Source organism: Hippoglossus hippoglossus, chromosome 6, assembly GCF_009819705.1.
Source record: "Hippoglossus hippoglossus isolate fHipHip1 chromosome 6, fHipHip1.pri, whole genome shotgun sequence".
NCBI lineage: Eukaryota > Metazoa > Chordata > Actinopteri > Pleuronectiformes > Pleuronectidae > Hippoglossus > Hippoglossus hippoglossus.
In genome coordinates, this window is record NC_047156.1 from 27557617 (window position 1) to 27574542 (window position 16926).

The 16926-nt window shown below is 39.1% G+C and overlaps 1 protein-coding gene across 9 annotated transcripts in view; it reads left to right on the top strand.

Annotated features, from left to right (window-relative positions):
- The window catches only part of ppp6r3 (protein phosphatase 6, regulatory subunit 3), a 28382-nt gene extending 18505 nt beyond the window's left edge, over nt 1-9877 (top strand). For 3 of the 9 annotated variants that reach the window (XM_034587335.1, XM_034587340.1, XM_034587336.1), the window contains 10 exons: nt 1604-1658; nt 2146-2276; nt 2459-2574; nt 2778-3000; nt 3139-3236; nt 3647-3842; nt 4759-4776; nt 6322-6429; nt 7402-7476; nt 7675-9877. In XM_034587335.1, coding sequence (XP_034443226.1) covers nt 1604-1658; nt 2146-2276; nt 2459-2574; nt 2778-3000; nt 3139-3236; nt 3647-3842; nt 4759-4776; nt 6322-6429; nt 7402-7476; nt 7675-7726 — 1072 coding nt within the window. In that variant the 3' untranslated portion in view covers nt 7727-9877. Of the gene's footprint in view, nt 1-1603; nt 1659-2145; nt 2277-2458; nt 2575-2777; nt 3001-3138; nt 3263-3423; nt 3463-3646; nt 3843-4758; nt 4777-6321; nt 6430-7401; nt 7477-7674 lie in introns of those variants that run through there. The other 6 variants (XM_034587338.1, XM_034587341.1, XR_004614064.1 and 3 more) reach the window with 5 other exon arrangements.
- Nucleotides 9878-16926: the final 7049 nt, after the last annotated feature.

The following is a 16926-nucleotide window of genomic DNA, read 5'->3' on the forward strand; positions in this document are numbered from 1 at the left end:
AGTGTGTTCATCATTAGGCCAACAAGTAACTGACCTTGTGTCCTTACTGTCAAGTCTCTGCTTTTGCCTAGGGCATTTGTCAAACATCTTAACTAAACATCTCATATGTGAAAATGTGATGAAAAACATTTCCACACAGTCCAAACCAGAAGGGCACTCGGGGAGTTTATACCTCCGCTAAGGCCCAACATTCCACCTTATGAAACCCAATTTAAATAAATATTTATTTGGATCTGCACCAAATTACATTCACTCATTATACACTCTTTATATCAATCCCCTAAACATACCAGATTTTTCTTCATCAAGATTCTACCCTATCCCTCAATGTTAAAGAAAGTGGAATAGAAATTCCAGGATCCATCCCCTGATCAGGAACCACACCAAAATATAATGGGTTCCTCCCTGACCCGTACCACATTCTTCCACCAAGTTTCACTGTAAACCATCCAGCAGGGTGTAACGGTACACAAAAATCACAGTTTGGTACCTACATTGGTATGAGTTCATGGTTCAGTTGATTTTCGGTACCGCAAAAATAAGAATTGGCTATCTTGTAGTCTTTTTTATATTAAACACTAGTATTCTCAATAGACATTGGCTGTCATTCTTAATAATACTGACTTACTAATAAAGTGCATAAAGTAAATTTAAAAAATATATATTATGGGGATCGATTGCTTAGTCTGTTATCAAAAAAACTACGACTACCAAATTGAGTTCTGCACACACAAAAAAGTCTGCACATGCAGTGGCGACAGGTGCGTGCCGAATCCAAAGGACCATTCCAAAAACATTTGATACAAATATGTGTACTGTAACACCTCTACTGTAGTTTTAGCATAATCCTGCTAAATAACAACAAATAAACAAATGTTAATAAAACCATAGCCTCCTTGGCAGAGGTAATAATTATTACAAAAGTTTAAACCCTGTCATAGTTTAGTTACTATGGATTATCTCTCCTTCATGGCGTCTAATCCATACTATGTAAACTGCCTTTAGTTTAGTTTTTAGTGTTAGTATAACATGAGATCATGTGACAAGTGCCGTAAAGGTTTGGCCACCAAGTGCATTACCACATTCACATTGTTTAAATTAAATGGGTAATCATCTGCAGATTAATCAATAATGAAAATAATGGTTTGATATTTATGATAGGTTTGGTTGGAAAATGTCACTTTTACCTTTGAAAGAGCTGGTCTAACAATATTCCTCTGTTTCCAGAATTTATGCTTAGCTTGGCTAAACTTTGAGCTTTTATTAATGTTACCTGACCTTGGGAAACTAAGCAAGATTGAAAAAGGCCATCTTGGCCTACGTGTATAGTGCTTTTTATCTCCTGCTAGAGCCCCTGTGTGATTTATGTGCTTTTCGTTGTTTACAACACAAAAAATGCATGTAAAAAACAAGTGTGCTTCTTCAGCACTATCTTTGTGACCTTGAACCTGGCAAAGGACAGAATACGTTAATGTTTTTGCTGCAGTATGGAACATGAAGTATTATAGCTGTGTGCCAGAGCCTGTCTGCTTGTTGTGTAGCCATGTATGTGGATGCCTAACGACCCTAACTAAACTAAACTTTGTTCTCTTTAACATTGCAGTATTCCCTTTGATAGAATATCAGACATCAATTTTTCACTGAATACAAATGAAAGTGTAAGTACTTGGTCTATTAATCTTGAAATCATATTAAGTCAGTGATTAAGAGGATAAATTGAAGTGGAAGAAATTAAATATGTTTATTAATATGGCATGTATTGTATTTCCTGATTTCACTGTTAACATTCATTTAGAAGCAGATGCCACAAAGGGAGATGATAAGAAATTCTAATTATTTTTGGTGGATGTGTAGAATGAGGATTTATTTTGAATATGTGCATTTGAACCACAAGGAACAAGCACATGATGAAATGCAGTAAAGCATGAATTGGCTTAAATTAATATCCATTGAGATGGCTCTGATTGAGGCCTGCTGTGAAACTGTTATGCTAGGATACTAGAGGTTAACCTGTTAATGTCTGCTTCACAGCTCAGGGACTCTTGTTTTGTAGGATCCAACCCTAGTTTTTATGTGCAAGTAAAGTAAAGTACATAAGACAGTGTTTTATTAGCTACCCCTGCATGTGCATTTGTGTTACCACAGGCAAACATAGCTTTGTTTGAGGCTCGCTGTAAAGAGAAAATCCAGCAGTTTGAAGATGCCGGTTCAGATGAGGAAGATATCTGGGATGAAAAAGATGTCACCTTTGCACCAGAGGCACAGAGACGCCCCAGGTCAGCTGACAACACGAGCGCACACACACACACACACACACACGCGTCCTTGTGTCCTTTGTGCTGAATACATGTATGTTGTGACTTTAAACTTTAAGGCCAACATCCCTCTCCTTTTGTAAAAGTTGTCTATGCAACTAAACAAATAAGAAATAGCCGTTTATCCGTTGTGTCCATCTCAGGAGCTCAGGCAGCACAGACAGTGAAGAGAGCACAGATTCAGAGGAGGAGGATGGAAAGAGAGATCCATTTGAAGCATCCAATCCCATCACTGATGACAGAATGGAAGTTGACACAGGTTGGTTTACTTAGCTGACTTGGACTGGATTTGTTTTGAAATTTTGGATTTGTATTCAGTGCTGATAGTGAATGTTCTGTAATTACTATTTTATTCATTTTAACAGTAATATAAATGGTTCAGTGCTGGTGTACATTAGATTTTTTTATCAAGACCTTGCTTCTAATGACTAATTTTATGTATTTTTAAAAAAAAAAAATTAGGGCCAGTGTGGACAGCCAACTTTGATGACATCCCCATGGACACGGGTACATCCACAGCTCCAGCCTCCAGCCCCAGTGACCCTGCTGCCTCCTGTCCTTTGTCCTCCTCCTCCTCCTCCACCACGACTGAAGTCCTTTCTGGGGAAACATGGAGCACCTCTCCTGCTCCCACCTCCAATTCTGAAACTGGCTGGGCAGATTTCTCCAACTTTACCCCTGTTAGGTAGGGCTTCCTGACAGACTCTAATACAGTTTGTTGTTAGTGTGCCAGCAGTGCTGCAGTAACAGCAGAGCATTGATTGCTTTTGGCTTCAGTCAATCTGAAATAACAATTCTTAAAGAGAATTTTTTTTTTTTTCAGCCCAAAAGACCCACTGAGATGCAACTCTCCTGTTGCTATGGAAACCAGCATAGAGACAATGGACCCTCTTGGGGTCAATGCCCCCATTCAGCCTGAAGGTGAGATGTCTTCAAATACATGTCCATATTGACAGCTAGGGTGACTTGTGTACACAGTTATGATCCTGTGACACACACACACACACACACACACACACACACACACACACACACACACAAGAGGGTGCCCTCCCACATTCTGACATCTATGAATGAACATAAGTCTTGGCTGCTGACCCATTGTGACAATCTAAACATAGACACATTTTGAAAGAAAATGTGATACTTGCTAATTTGTGTAATTTCTCTTTGCTTATGATTTAGTATCAGAATCTAAATTAACCAAAAATAACTTTGAGTGAATATGCCTCCTATCCGGGTAGCTTGAGTTGATAAGTGTTGAAACAGCTGAAATAATCTTGACCATTGGCAATTATGACCCCTTTCTCGCCATTCTTAACACCCCTCAGACTGTGATGGCTGGTTGGGAACCAGTGTGGCTTCTCCCTCCCCTACCTCACCTAAGGAGTGTGGGAAATCTAAAGCAGAGGAGGAAACCACCTGCTGTGAGCAGCGCAGCATCACCGAGACGGTCATCAATGGCTCCATGAAAGAAACAGTCAGCCTCACTGTTGACGCCAAGACTGAGACCGCCGTCTTCAAGAGGTTCGCCAAACTCATCCACACGAGACAAATACTACATAGCTGTACTTGATGACTGGATGTCATTACTAGCAGATTCCATGCTAAGGATGTGGTCCTGTCATTCTAAAAACCCAAGAGGGGAATATTGAAAAGCACTTACATTACAGTGTCTTCACTAGAATGACTACATGTTATGGTGTGTCTCATTAGTGTTGTCACATCTGTTTTCTGAGAGTGCCCTCATACTATTACTTAGTCACGATTCCTATAGTAGCAGTGTTAAATATAACACCAAGATTGGAGACTTGCACCAGGCCTATTTAAAACATCTATTGGTTGGAGAGTGTTAAATAGAAATGTGGTTTTAAGATGTCTATGGCCAGCACATGATCTAAGATCCAATTACCACAAAATACCATCAGCTCTCTTTGTTCTGCCTCATTTGAAAAGAACCATTTGCTCCTCTCCTTGCACTTGTGCATCATGTTCTTTTAGCTGAGCACAAAAATACCACACAGATGGGTAAAACCAATTTCTATGTTAGAAGAATACTGTAGGTGTGCTGCTTAAGCTGCTCGTTGCAGCATAGGGCCAAGTTGGGCTGAAAGGAGAGAAAATAGTAGAGACCGAGAGACAATCCACATCTGGTCCATCTTCCACAAATTATCGAACTACAAATGTGTCACAGCCACCTTTCAGTCCGCCAAGGACTAATTGTTTCTTTGAGTTTCAACAGTGTCTTCATATTGAAGTACTTGCTTATCCTAAATCAGCAGCTGTTGAAGGTGGTCATCCTCTGTCCTTCTGTCCTCTTGTTGATGCTGCAATATATTGTCTGTCTGTCTGTGTAAATAACTGTCTGATGAACTGAGCGACACTTACAACCTGAGCTTCCCCTCTCTCTCTTGCTGTGCGTTGTGGGTGTGGTCTTCTTCAGAGTGTTGAAATCTTATCGGTATGTACAGCCAATCAGAGATCAGCCTGCAGCCGTGATGTAGTCTTGTTGTCACGTCAACCACCAACTTTTCTTTCCCAGTTTCGATCTTTGGTTTCAGCTCCTTGTTTGTTTATTTCATTATCTCCATTCTGCATGTTTTTCTACAAAAGTTGTCGTCCATTTCTGGATTCGCCTCAGCCTCTTGACAATAGCATTTTTAATGGTCTCAAACGGCCTGGACTATTAAGTTTATTTAATTTCTATGGTATGTGTCTCCCACATCTGCCTTTTTATTGGCTCTAGCCCTTAGCCATGCTTCCCTTCTTAAGAGAATAGAGAAAAATGAAAATGCTAAATTAAAGGTGTAACTGCTTAAAAATCCCTAATGTGTAAACGGTCACATCAGGCACTGCTGATTTTAATGATGCATTTATGCGTTAGTCCACCAGTCCGAAATGAGGCATGTGTTCAAAGACCATTTGTAAAGAATTCTTATCATTACGGCCCTCCCAACTTGTACTCACATTTTTAAAAATGCATATTTTTCTGTGTTTTGGTCCTTTTTCAGCCACACAAGCTGCGTTTTAGCTTACTAACAGATCCTTCCAGGGCGAACATGTTCTGAAAACTATGTTGAGTTGGCTGGCAAAACAGCCTACTGTAACAGGTTTCTTTTTTCTGATATATATAATTTCAGTTTACCTAGTAAACTTCTATGCAAACTATAATGGAGACACCGTGCGTCAATAACCTCAAACATGTTAATGACTCTACTCTACTGCATTTTATGTTACTTAAGGCCTTAAGTATGTGCCAACGCAGTGGGAATCCTTAATATCTACCAAACAACTTAAGTTGGATTTAGACTTATTTTATTCCTTGTTGTAAGCATTAAGGATGGATATTATTGTTGTTACTACACAATAAAAGAACTTCTAATCAGGCATGACAATACCATTATGAATGTTGTTGCGTTGTGTGAAAAACAGATGTTGTTCCACGTGTGTAACCATAACCAGAGATTTGTAATTGGGCACATATTCGTCTTGTAGCATGACAGCTTGTTTCCAGAAGTGACAAATGCTGAGTGATTGTTAAGTATCATCACAAATGTTGGATTGTATTTCGGTGTTCATGAGTGTTTTGCTTTGATTGAGGCCTCATCAAGATCATTGGTGGTTCTCTGAGACAAAGCAAGACTGACGGCTGGCACAATCAATTTTGGTCTAATCAGTGTCCAAATCCGTTTGTATGGCCACCTGCTGTTTTCTGGCTCTGTAGCTACACAGTAGAAAGAGTGATGTAGCTCAACAACCAAAACAGTTGACTTTCTCCATTTGCTGTACATTTGATGCTTTTCCTACATACTGCTCCAGTTACTCCATTTCAACACCTCCATCCTTTGTTTTACTGTGTACTCTATCAGTCAGTTCAGCATGCATCACAGTTCACGTCTCACTGTATTTTTGTGTCTTTCTATGGGAAACTAAGTGGTTAGTATAAACTACTTCTTATTGTATTAATGTATATCTCTGTGTTTGTGCATGTACGTGTGTGTTCCAGTGATGAAGAGAAGAGTGCTTCTTCAGAGAAATACTCAGTAGTGGAGTGTGTGGATTTGGAAAGAACAGGCGTTAACACCTCTGCTGCTGCCTGCTGTCCCAAAACAGGGTCAGACACAACACATGGACAACTAACCTAAAGAAAAACAACAAAATTAACAACTATATCAATCTCTATATTACAAAATGCTTACCTTGTTGTCTTGATGGTGCATAATTCAAAAGTAACTTTTTATTTATCTGTGGTAAACAAAAATTATCATAATTAATAAAATCAACTTTTCCAGTGGAACATACCACTCCATAGGTTTGTCATAAAAAAAAGAACTAAGTGTCCAGCAGATATGTCAGTATTACAATATCAGAAGTCAATTTAACGATGAAAAGTATATTTTGCTGTATATTGAATATTAATCTGCAGTATTTACACAACCAAATCTGTCATAGTTGTACATATTATATCTGTAGAGCAACATATTTCCACATCTTTCTCTTTAAGCGAAATGTTGTGGAAAAACACCGAACTGTATTTTGTGGGTAGAAAAGATTTCTGATCAATCACAATTTTTATTTGAATCAATCAATATAGATTCTTATTGCTCAGCCAACATGTGCGTCTCTGCTAAATGTTCTGTGTGCTGTGGTCACTTGTTGCAAGTGCTTCAGTTAAGGCTGTATGATGTACAAAATTGAGTTGTTACAATGTGCAGAAGTCATGTTTGTGTCTTTTGCATTTAAATTAATAGGTCATTGTTTCACTTTTTGATAACATGAAATGTGGGAAATTAAACCGTAACCTCAGTTTTATTTTCAAGGAAAAAAGAAAAGTGTAAGCAACTTTGGTATTTTTCTGAATTAACGAAATCATCAAGAATCAAAGAGATTTTAATCAAATCGTAATCAAACTATATTTGACTGTTAGAATAGAAATTAGACTGACTCAGGGAATCAGTGCAAATATCAATCCCTAATTTTGCATATACTATAAGTGGTTTCCTTTTGATCATGATCTATTTGAGTTAGGTTACAATATTTCCAGATGAGCTATTGACAGACTCCACTCTCCTTTGTTTACTTAAAGCAGTGACAAGTGTCGGTCCACTGCAGCACTTCCCAATGGTCCTCTAGAGGAAATGGCAGCCATAGAGGAAGCCAAGTAAGTGAAACCTGTGTGAGAGGTTGATCCTGAGCTTTTCTAGGATATACCCCTAAATCATGAAACTCCCTCAAATGTCATAATGTGTAATGTTCAGTATACATCTTAACTCAGAGAAAAGTACTAGAGCAAAGCTAATTATTGTATTACTCTAAAATGTATGTATGTCCATATCTGTATCTTTGTGTTTCTCTCCAGAGTAGACCAGAGTGCCGTGTCTTCAGAGCCAGCTGTGAATGGGCCAGCATGAGGGTCGTCTATTGCCAGCCAATGGCCAGCCTGTTCTGCCACGCAGGGCCCTCCTCCTGGCTAACCAGCAGAGGCCACTGCTCAGAGCTCTACCAATCACATGCCCCACCAGGACCAGCAATACTCATCGGCTCATCAATGACAGTCACAGACAGGTGTACAGACACAGGATGAACTGAAAAGCAAAATAAGAGACAAACTCAAATGGATACTAGTTTTTTTTCTGCTTTTGTTTATATACTATTGTTCTTATGAGGTGATGTCCGACTGATATCTTGCCACTCAAAATTAAATAGTAATGTTGCTATAGTTAAAGAAATGATTGTATGAATAAAATATTTTATAAAAAGACAAATGTATACAGAAACATAAGATGAATTACCACAGAAACGGGAATAGCACATTGGTGACCAAAGCAACCATAAAGCTGTTGTTACAAGATCGATCTGTTCTCCTGCACAGCAGCCAGACACAACAGTTGCTTTATTTATAACTCTTGCCCACCATTGGTCTTTCTCTGAGCAAAGCTGCTCCTTCCAATTGAAAAACGTTTTAATTACCACGCACAGTTTTATTTTGCTGCAGATCTTCTTTGTAAATGTTTTCACTTGTATTCTTCTGCATTGAGTAAGACCAAGCTTTTTGGTATTTTTTATTTATTTATTATGGAAGTAAAATGATGGTTATGTATTGTTACGTAAGAGCCATACAAACACTCTCTCCCCTTCTAGTGAGCTGCATTTATGCTAACTGGGTTCCTACCTCGCAGCTAGAAGGTTCAGCAGGAGAGAAGCAGTTTGTTGTCAGCGCAGCCTAAAGTGGGAGCTGTAAATGCTTTCTGAGGTTGATGTTATAGCTCCAATTTCAGAACTACAGTCCCCTCTCTTTGGCCCAGCACTCTGATTTTTTTTTTTTTTCAAGTGCTTTTTAGACCAATAGTTTCTCTGAGGGTCTTCCTTTTATATTACCCTTACATTTAGAACATTTAATTGTAGGCTGACGACAGTCTGCAAAACTGTCATTTCTTACCAGCTATGACTAACTTCACAAAGGGACATGAAATAATAAGAAAAGTCAATTTGATTCAGTTTGTGTTAAGAGTTTGATGTTTTGGACAGGCTGCTGAACAAGTTCCAGGCAGCAGTGTTACATACTTACACTGCATTCAGACTGACAACTCTGGAGAAAGAACAGCACCTGTCTTCAAGGTATTGTTGGCAAATCAGAGTAACAGAGCAGAGAAGCTGTACCATCAGACCATTTACTATTTTGACCAATCAAAATAGTGCCAGTCAACATTCCTGGTAGATTAGGTGACTTGTTAAAATGGAGGATTCAAAATCCTTCCTTTAAAATGTTGTGTGGTGTTTTGGTGTCTGATATGCCTTCAACAGTTTGAATTAATTACTCAAACTTCCTGCATTGTCTTATTTCTCAGCAGTAACCAAAGTAAAATATCCTCTCTAATGTAGACCCTTGTGCAGTGATGGTTCATCTTTGAAGTCCATTTTGAGTAAAGCATCTTTAAGAGTGCTCTTGTCAGCCTGAACGCAGCTTTGGTCCTTCTTCATCCACTTAAAAATCCACTTTCATGAGACTTTGGATTGACTTAGTTTTCAAATTTCAAACTTGCTGTGGTTTCAGACAAACTCTAGTTGACTCTGTATATATGGCCTTTTAGCTTTGGTTTGGACGCCACCAACCCCTGAGCAAAATGTCTGTCTGGCTTTTGAGGTGCTAGATGCTTAACCTTTTTACCATTATACATACATGACCCACTTTTGCATTTGGCCAATTGTTAGCGAAAATTAACATGAGCTAGTCTTGAAATATGTTGAAGCATTACGGCTGAATATCTGTCCACATGAGGTTAACTGAGCCTGACAAAGGCCAGTTACCAGAGCATCTACAAGCAGCTGGGATGAAATTAAGGCCGCCTTGTTTCCACAGAACCCTATCTCCACTTCAAATGTGTTCATCCTAGAATCATGTGATTCAGTGTTTGGCATTTGGTTCCAAAATAAACTAGTTTTGTAACTCGGTTTTCTGTACCATCGTTAGAAACGGAATAAGCTATTTACAGATGACGTACAACTTAACCCCCACTTTTTGTCTGATTATTGATAAATTAAATTTCCTCTTACTTTCTGAAGCTCAGTGGTCTTTGCAGATGGGTTATTAGGCTCGTCTATTTTTGCACAATCCCACCACAGACTTTTTTTTAATGCTCTCCATATGTGACCTTAAATGCTTAATAATAATAAGGCAATCCTCCTTCAATGACCCATATTTGTGAGCTGCCAGTCAGTTTCTTTCATTGGATTAAATGTTTCACTGGAATATAAATTTGCCTTTAACGTGACACTGCATGAGGTGGTCTTCAACAGTGGCTGTCTTCTGGTGCTCTCCTTCGTAGGAAAGCAGCATCTGAGCACTGATGTATGCACTGCTTCAACTTCACGCAGAAATCCTGGAAAAGGAAGGTCAGTATTTTTATTCCTCTGCACCCACCAGTGGCTGGAGGCATCCTGTTTTCAGATTATCTGTCTATCCCCTTGTAAACACGATATTTTCAAGGGATAGTTCACCCAGAAATGAAAATTCACTCGGGTGTTTGAGTCCACAAAATGCTTTTGGATTTTCAGGGGTTAACAGTGTAGCAGCCGAATCCAATACAATTGAAGACATTTGTGAATTATCTTTAGACGTAAAAAAACATAACATGCCTCCCTACTGCTCGTATGGTGTCAGCCAAGTGTCCCCAAGCCCGACATTCAAATTCGAGTTGGAATAAGGACATTTCCACTGTGTTTTAAGCGTAAAAGTCCACCAGAAGTGGCTAAGCTAGTGGAATTAGCATTTACGACGGTCTCTGAGTGCACCTCATCGGGAGATATCAGACATTTAGGCTTAAAAATGGGTGTAGATGACCTTGTTTCAAGGCAAATACTAATGTCGGGGTTTCCGGACCCTTGCATGACACCACAGGAGCAGTCTGGAGGCATGTTATGGTTTTTCTGTTTTATTACATCTGAAGAAGGACTCACCATTGATTTTAATTGTATTGAATTGTGCTCTCACAAAGTTTACCCCTGAGACTCCAGAAATGTTTGTGGACTCAAACACTTCATCCACCCCTCCATCGGCATAGTGGTGAATAGATAGTGAATTTAAATTTTTGGATGAACTATCCCTTTAAGAACACCTTGAGGGAATTTCTTCAAATTTGTTACAAATATTAATTTGGACATAAAAACTGTCCAAATTAATATTGGTGGTACTTCTACATCTCAGAGACATCTGTGGGAATTTCCTCAAATTTGGTACAAGTCTTCAGTTGGACTCAGACATGAACTTGGGGAATGTCCTCTACCCAGAAGGTCGGTCACGATGTGATAGAGAAAGTGCTGCACATAGATTAAATGAATGGCAAAACTACTACAAAGTACTTTGGGTGGTCATTAAGAATAGAAGAATAGCGTATATGTAAATACAGACCATTTATCATGATTAGAATTTGGTGGTCCATGGTCACAGTGACCCTATATTCTTTTTAACATGATATATCAGGAAAACCAGGGGAATTAATTTAATTTGGCCAAAACATTCACTCTAGGATGACTTGATTAGAATTTGGAGATCAGAGGTCCAGGTTACTGACCTCTCAAAACACTTTTGCCTTGTGAACACGCTATTTTTAGAATGCCTGGAGAGAATCCCTTTAAATTCACTATAATTACTGACTCAGCGGTACTCGTAGTCTGTGCCCAAGGATAAACTCTGAATTTGAGTGATAGGTTCCAGAAAGAGTCTGGTAGATGGAAAGTCTTAAGCTCATTATAGCAACAGATGACAAAAGAGCAGAGCCTTGATTTTATTCTAATGGTTTCAGAAATATCCAAGGGTAACATCAAGTTTGATTTATCTTGGAGAAAAAAAACAACAGCACGTAAAAGCCTGAGTTGGATAAAATCTCCAGGACAGAAGTGCAATACATGTTGTGTATCCATGTCTGACCAGACTTGTGTAATGAATACTTTGAAGAATCTAATAAAAACATGTTACAAATGGTGAATAGGCTGTATTTATATAAATACTTTTCTAGTCTTGATGACCACTCAAAGCACTATACAGTACAGCTTGCCATTCACCCACACATTCATACAGTTCATCTATTGGAAGAACTTTTTTTCTATGATGCGCCATTCAGGGTTCAGTATCTTGCCCAAGGACCCTTTGGCATACAGATTGGGAAGGCTGGAATCGAACCACCGACTTGGTTGGAGGACAATTGCGCTGCCACAGCCGCTGAATAATAATATATAAATGCAGTGGTTATGGGCACACTTGTTTTGTGCCCCACAGTGATCTTTGACCCAAAAAAGCAGTTAATCTTTGATTTAAAACGAATATTTTTGCCAAATGTGGTGCTATACAAGTAAATGTAATTGAATTAAGAAACCAGTATTTGGTTTATTGTACAGTCAGACACTAGAAGAGCAAAATACCTCAAAATCCCAGAGTATAGTTTGATTATATCACTGTAAATGTCACTATTATTAATGCTCCTGATTGAGATTTCGACAGGAACTGTGGTGGATAACTTGCCTTGATGAAGTTGCCATGTATCAACAAAAGATAGATAGAAATATGGCTTTTTGTCAAGTAAAACACATTCCTTAAAACATTTTTTTTACTGTATCTACCTTTGTGGTTTTATCCCTTAATCAATTAATCATTTGAGAGTTAAATATATAGGTTAAAAAGCCTGTTACCAGTTCAAGCCTTTTTTTAGACATAATCATAGGTATAAGTGAGTGCTGTAGATTTACTCTCAGCTGGTGACATGTTTGTTGACCCACTCCTGTGCACTGTCAAAAATACACCTACAGTCAAGGTTTGCAGTGGGGTTAGTATTTCCTGGACTCAGACTGTCAGGTTGTCTGAACCCAGAGAAACCTAAAGAGTAGAGATTCTAACTAGCATATTGAAAATAATATCTACAACATTCATGAGAAAATACAGTACCTAATGTAAATGGAGAGGTGTATCAATGTTTAAAGTATTTATACAAAACGAAAAAGTCTGATAGGGGGAAGGGTGCAGCAATTACATTGTAATGATAGAGGTATTGCCAATTATGGTTGAATATTTGAGTGGGCCTATTGTGTATCTAAGCAACCAGTTGTAACCATAATCCATTATCAACTACCACCATGATCCACGTTCTACGATCCACAACATCATCCACCATCACGATCCTAGATGTGGCTGCAGCCGTGATCCTGGATCTACAACGATAAAGCACAAGGACTTCTGGGAAGAAGTTAAGACATTAATGTGAGGAAGAGGAAGAGGAGGAAAGAGAAGTTCCATCTGTCCCCCAACAGTCGTAGTAGGCCTATAGCAACATAACTAAGAGATGGTCAAAGACAAACCTGAACCGGCTCTAACTATAGTTTGTTGATTACTGTGTTCTGATTTTATAGGTAAGTATAACTTCGTATCATCCGCATAGTAATTGAAATTTACAGAATGTTTCCTGATAATGTTTTCTAATGGAAGCATATATATGGTAAATCAAATTATCCTGAGCACAGAACCCTTGGGAACTTGTGATTAATTTTGGTGCACACAGATGACTCATTGTTTAATATTCAAACATGCTTAGGACGGTTCCTTTAAAGCCATTGTTCCAGTCTCTGTCGTAGGATTGTGATGATCAATAGTGTCAAATGCTGCATGAAGATCTAACAAAACAAGTATGACAAACCCTTTGTCTGAAGCTATAAGGTCATTGGTATCTTTTGCTAAAGCTGTTTTTGTGCTGGGATGAGCTCCAAACCCTGACTTTCAGTTTATTCTGTTCTGAAGAAAGTCAAAGAGCTGATAGGCAACAACTTTCTCAAGGATTTTAGAAATAAAGAGGAGGTTGGATATCAGTCTGTAGTTGGCTAAAACTGTCAAGTGCATAGTGTTTTTTTTAGAAGAGGTTTAATTATAGATAGCTTAAAGTAATGTGTTATATAACTAATGACAGATTCATTGTATTGAGTGAAGTACTATTTATGAAGTACAGACATTTTTTTTGTAGTTGATCTGAGAGAAGCTGTCGAGATATTTGTCCTGAACAATGTAATCAATTAACTAAACTCCAAGCATGTCTCAAGGACATAAAAACCTGGATGACCCGCAATTTTCTCTGATTAAACTCAGATAAAACAGAGGTTCTAATACTTGGCCCTAAACACCTTAGAGATACATTATCTAATGATATAGCTGCGCTAGACGACATTGCCCTTTCCTCCAATGAAACAGTCAGGAACTAGGGAGCGATCTTCTATCCTGATTTGATTAAAACAAATTTCTAGGACCGCCTTCTTCCACTTGCGTAATATCTCAAAAATCCGACATGTCCTTTCTCAAAAAGATGCAGAAAAACTAGTCCACGCCTTTGTTACATCCAGACTTGATTATTGTAATTCCTTATTATCAGGCTCCAGCAGTAAGTCGTTGAAGACTCTGCAGCTTGTCCAAAATGCTGCAGCACGTGTCCTGACAAGAACCAGGAAAAGAGACCACACTTCTCCTGTATTAGCTTCACTACACTGGCTTCCAGTTAAATCTAGAATAGAATTTAAAATTCTCCTCCTCACCTTCAAGGCCCTTAATAATATGGCACCATTATACCTCAAAGAGCTGATAGTACCTTATCAACCCACTAGAGCACTGCGCTCCCAGAATTCAGGCTTACTTGTCGTCCCTAAAGTCTCTAAAAGTAGAGTAGGAGCCAGAGCTTTCAGCTATCAAGCTCCTCTCCTGTGGAATCATCTCCCACTTTCAGTTCGGGAGGCAGACACCATCTGTACGTTTAAGAGTAGGCTTAAAACCTTCCTTTACGATAAAGCTTATAGTTAGAGCTGGTCCAGGCTTGTCTCGGACCTGCTCTTAGTTATGCTGCTATAGGTCTAGAATGTCCGGGGACACATGACACATGGAGCTTCTCTTTCCAGCTTCTCCTTCCTCTTCTCAACCGTTATCACATCAAATAAATTCATATCTCATCAATACATGTTACTGACTTGACTTCTTCCCCGGAGTCCCTTTGCCTTATCGTCCGCAGATCCAGGGCCGCAGCTGTGGCCACATCATGGATTAAGATCTCTGGTGGATCCAGTATGGTGGATCCTGTATCGTGTTGGCATCTGATAATGGTGGTGGACCACGATTGAGGTGGCAGCTGATGGTGGATCCTGATGGCGGCAGTGAACAATGACTGTGGCCTATAGTGGCATCCGATCTTGATGGTGGATCCTGATCGTGGTGGCTGCTGACCATGGACTATGATTACAACAGGACTGCTTGATATACAATATTTCTCCTCAGATACTCAACCATTACTGACAATAATCCATCAATTCATTGACCTTCAGTTATGCTTCAAAATGTTTACCCTTATCAATGCTGCAAATACCCTTATCTCTCTGATGTTCTCCATTACACTTGACATCTATTGCACTTCTGTCCGTCCTGGGAGAGGGATCCCTCACATGTGGCTCTCTCTGAGGTTTCTACCTTCTTTTTACCTTGTTAAAAGGGTTTTTTAGTAGTTTTTCCTTACTCTTGTTGAGGGTTAAGGGCAGAGGATGTCACACCCTGTTAAAGCCCTATGAGACAAATTGTGATTTGTGAATATGGGCTATACAAATAAAATTTGATTGATTGATTATAAATGCAGCTAACTTGAGCATAACAACAACAACAATGGGCAGAAACAAGGTGGTGCCAGGGTGGAATAGTGAATGTAGCAGAGCTATTAAAGCAAGGAACAAGGCATTCAGGGCTTTAAGGAAAAAGGATAGTCAAATGTACAAAAAAGAGGATATGGAGAGACTTTTGCTCCATCATGGGTAGAGGAGTTAAGCTAGGGGATGTCTGGGGCATGTTCAAACCATTGAGTGGAAAAAGGAAGGCGAGCTAAATCCCAGTACTGGTTGATGGTGACAGGCTGGCTTTGTCAGACAGAGAGAAGGCAGATGTCTTATGTAGGGCATTTGCTGCAGTACATAGTGAGAAGATACTAATTCACAGATTATCTCATGAATTGGAACAAAAAGGTAATCGAGTAATTATCAGTATGGGTTTCAGAAAGAAAGATCTACAACAGATGCTAGTGAGAGAAATTGAAAATGAAAGAGTTGATTGCGATAGTATATTTGATATTGAAAAGGCATATGATTCTTTATGCAGGGAAGGGTTATTTAACAAATTATATAAAATGGGAATTGAATGAATAATGTTTAACTGGGTAAAGGACTTTTAACAGATAGGAAAATAAGCGTGAAGGTTGGAGCAGAGGTATCAGGGGGAAATGGTGACCCTCAGGGGAGTGTAATCAGCCCTGTTTTGTTCAATATAATGATAAATGATAATTTTGCAAACCTAGAACCATGCATCCAACGCATCATACGCAGATGGTGGGGACATCTGGATGAGGGGAAGAAATGTCTCACATACAATAAAGAATATAAGAAAAGGAAAATGGAAAAGTGGGCATATGACTGGGGGTTTAAGCTATCAACAAGCAAGTCTTGTTACACGATCACTAATAAATGCACGCTTGGTGCTGAGAAGCTAACATTATATGGTCAGCAGATGGAGAGAGAAAATGAGTTTAAGCATCTGGGTCTGTGGCTTGATAACAAATATACATGGAAAATATATAACCATTTAAACAGTAAACCTGTTACGAGCAGTGGCTGGCTATGACTGGGGGGGCAGGAAAATAAGCATTAATTAACATATATAGGGCATGCATGAGGTCTGCAATAGGCCATGGCTGCATTGCTTGTGGAGCAGCAGCAAAGTCATATTTACAAAAAATGGAAAGTTTGCAGTATATATCACTGCGTCAACCCCTATTAATGCAATACTCATAGAAGCAGGAGAGATAGCACTTGAGTTAAGAAGAGATACGCATGCACTAGCATACTGGAGCCGCTTGAAGGGAAGAAAATCCCTCAATCAAGACAATACAGGACTGCTGGGAATATACCAAGTTCAGGGGTCACGGCTTTGGGTGGACAAATGCTGAAAGAGACCGGTTTATGAAATGGAGGCCTTAAAGTCCACCCCAATAAGTAACATTTCACCATGGCTATTTCCAGAGACTAAAGTAGCCATGACTATCCTGGAAAATAA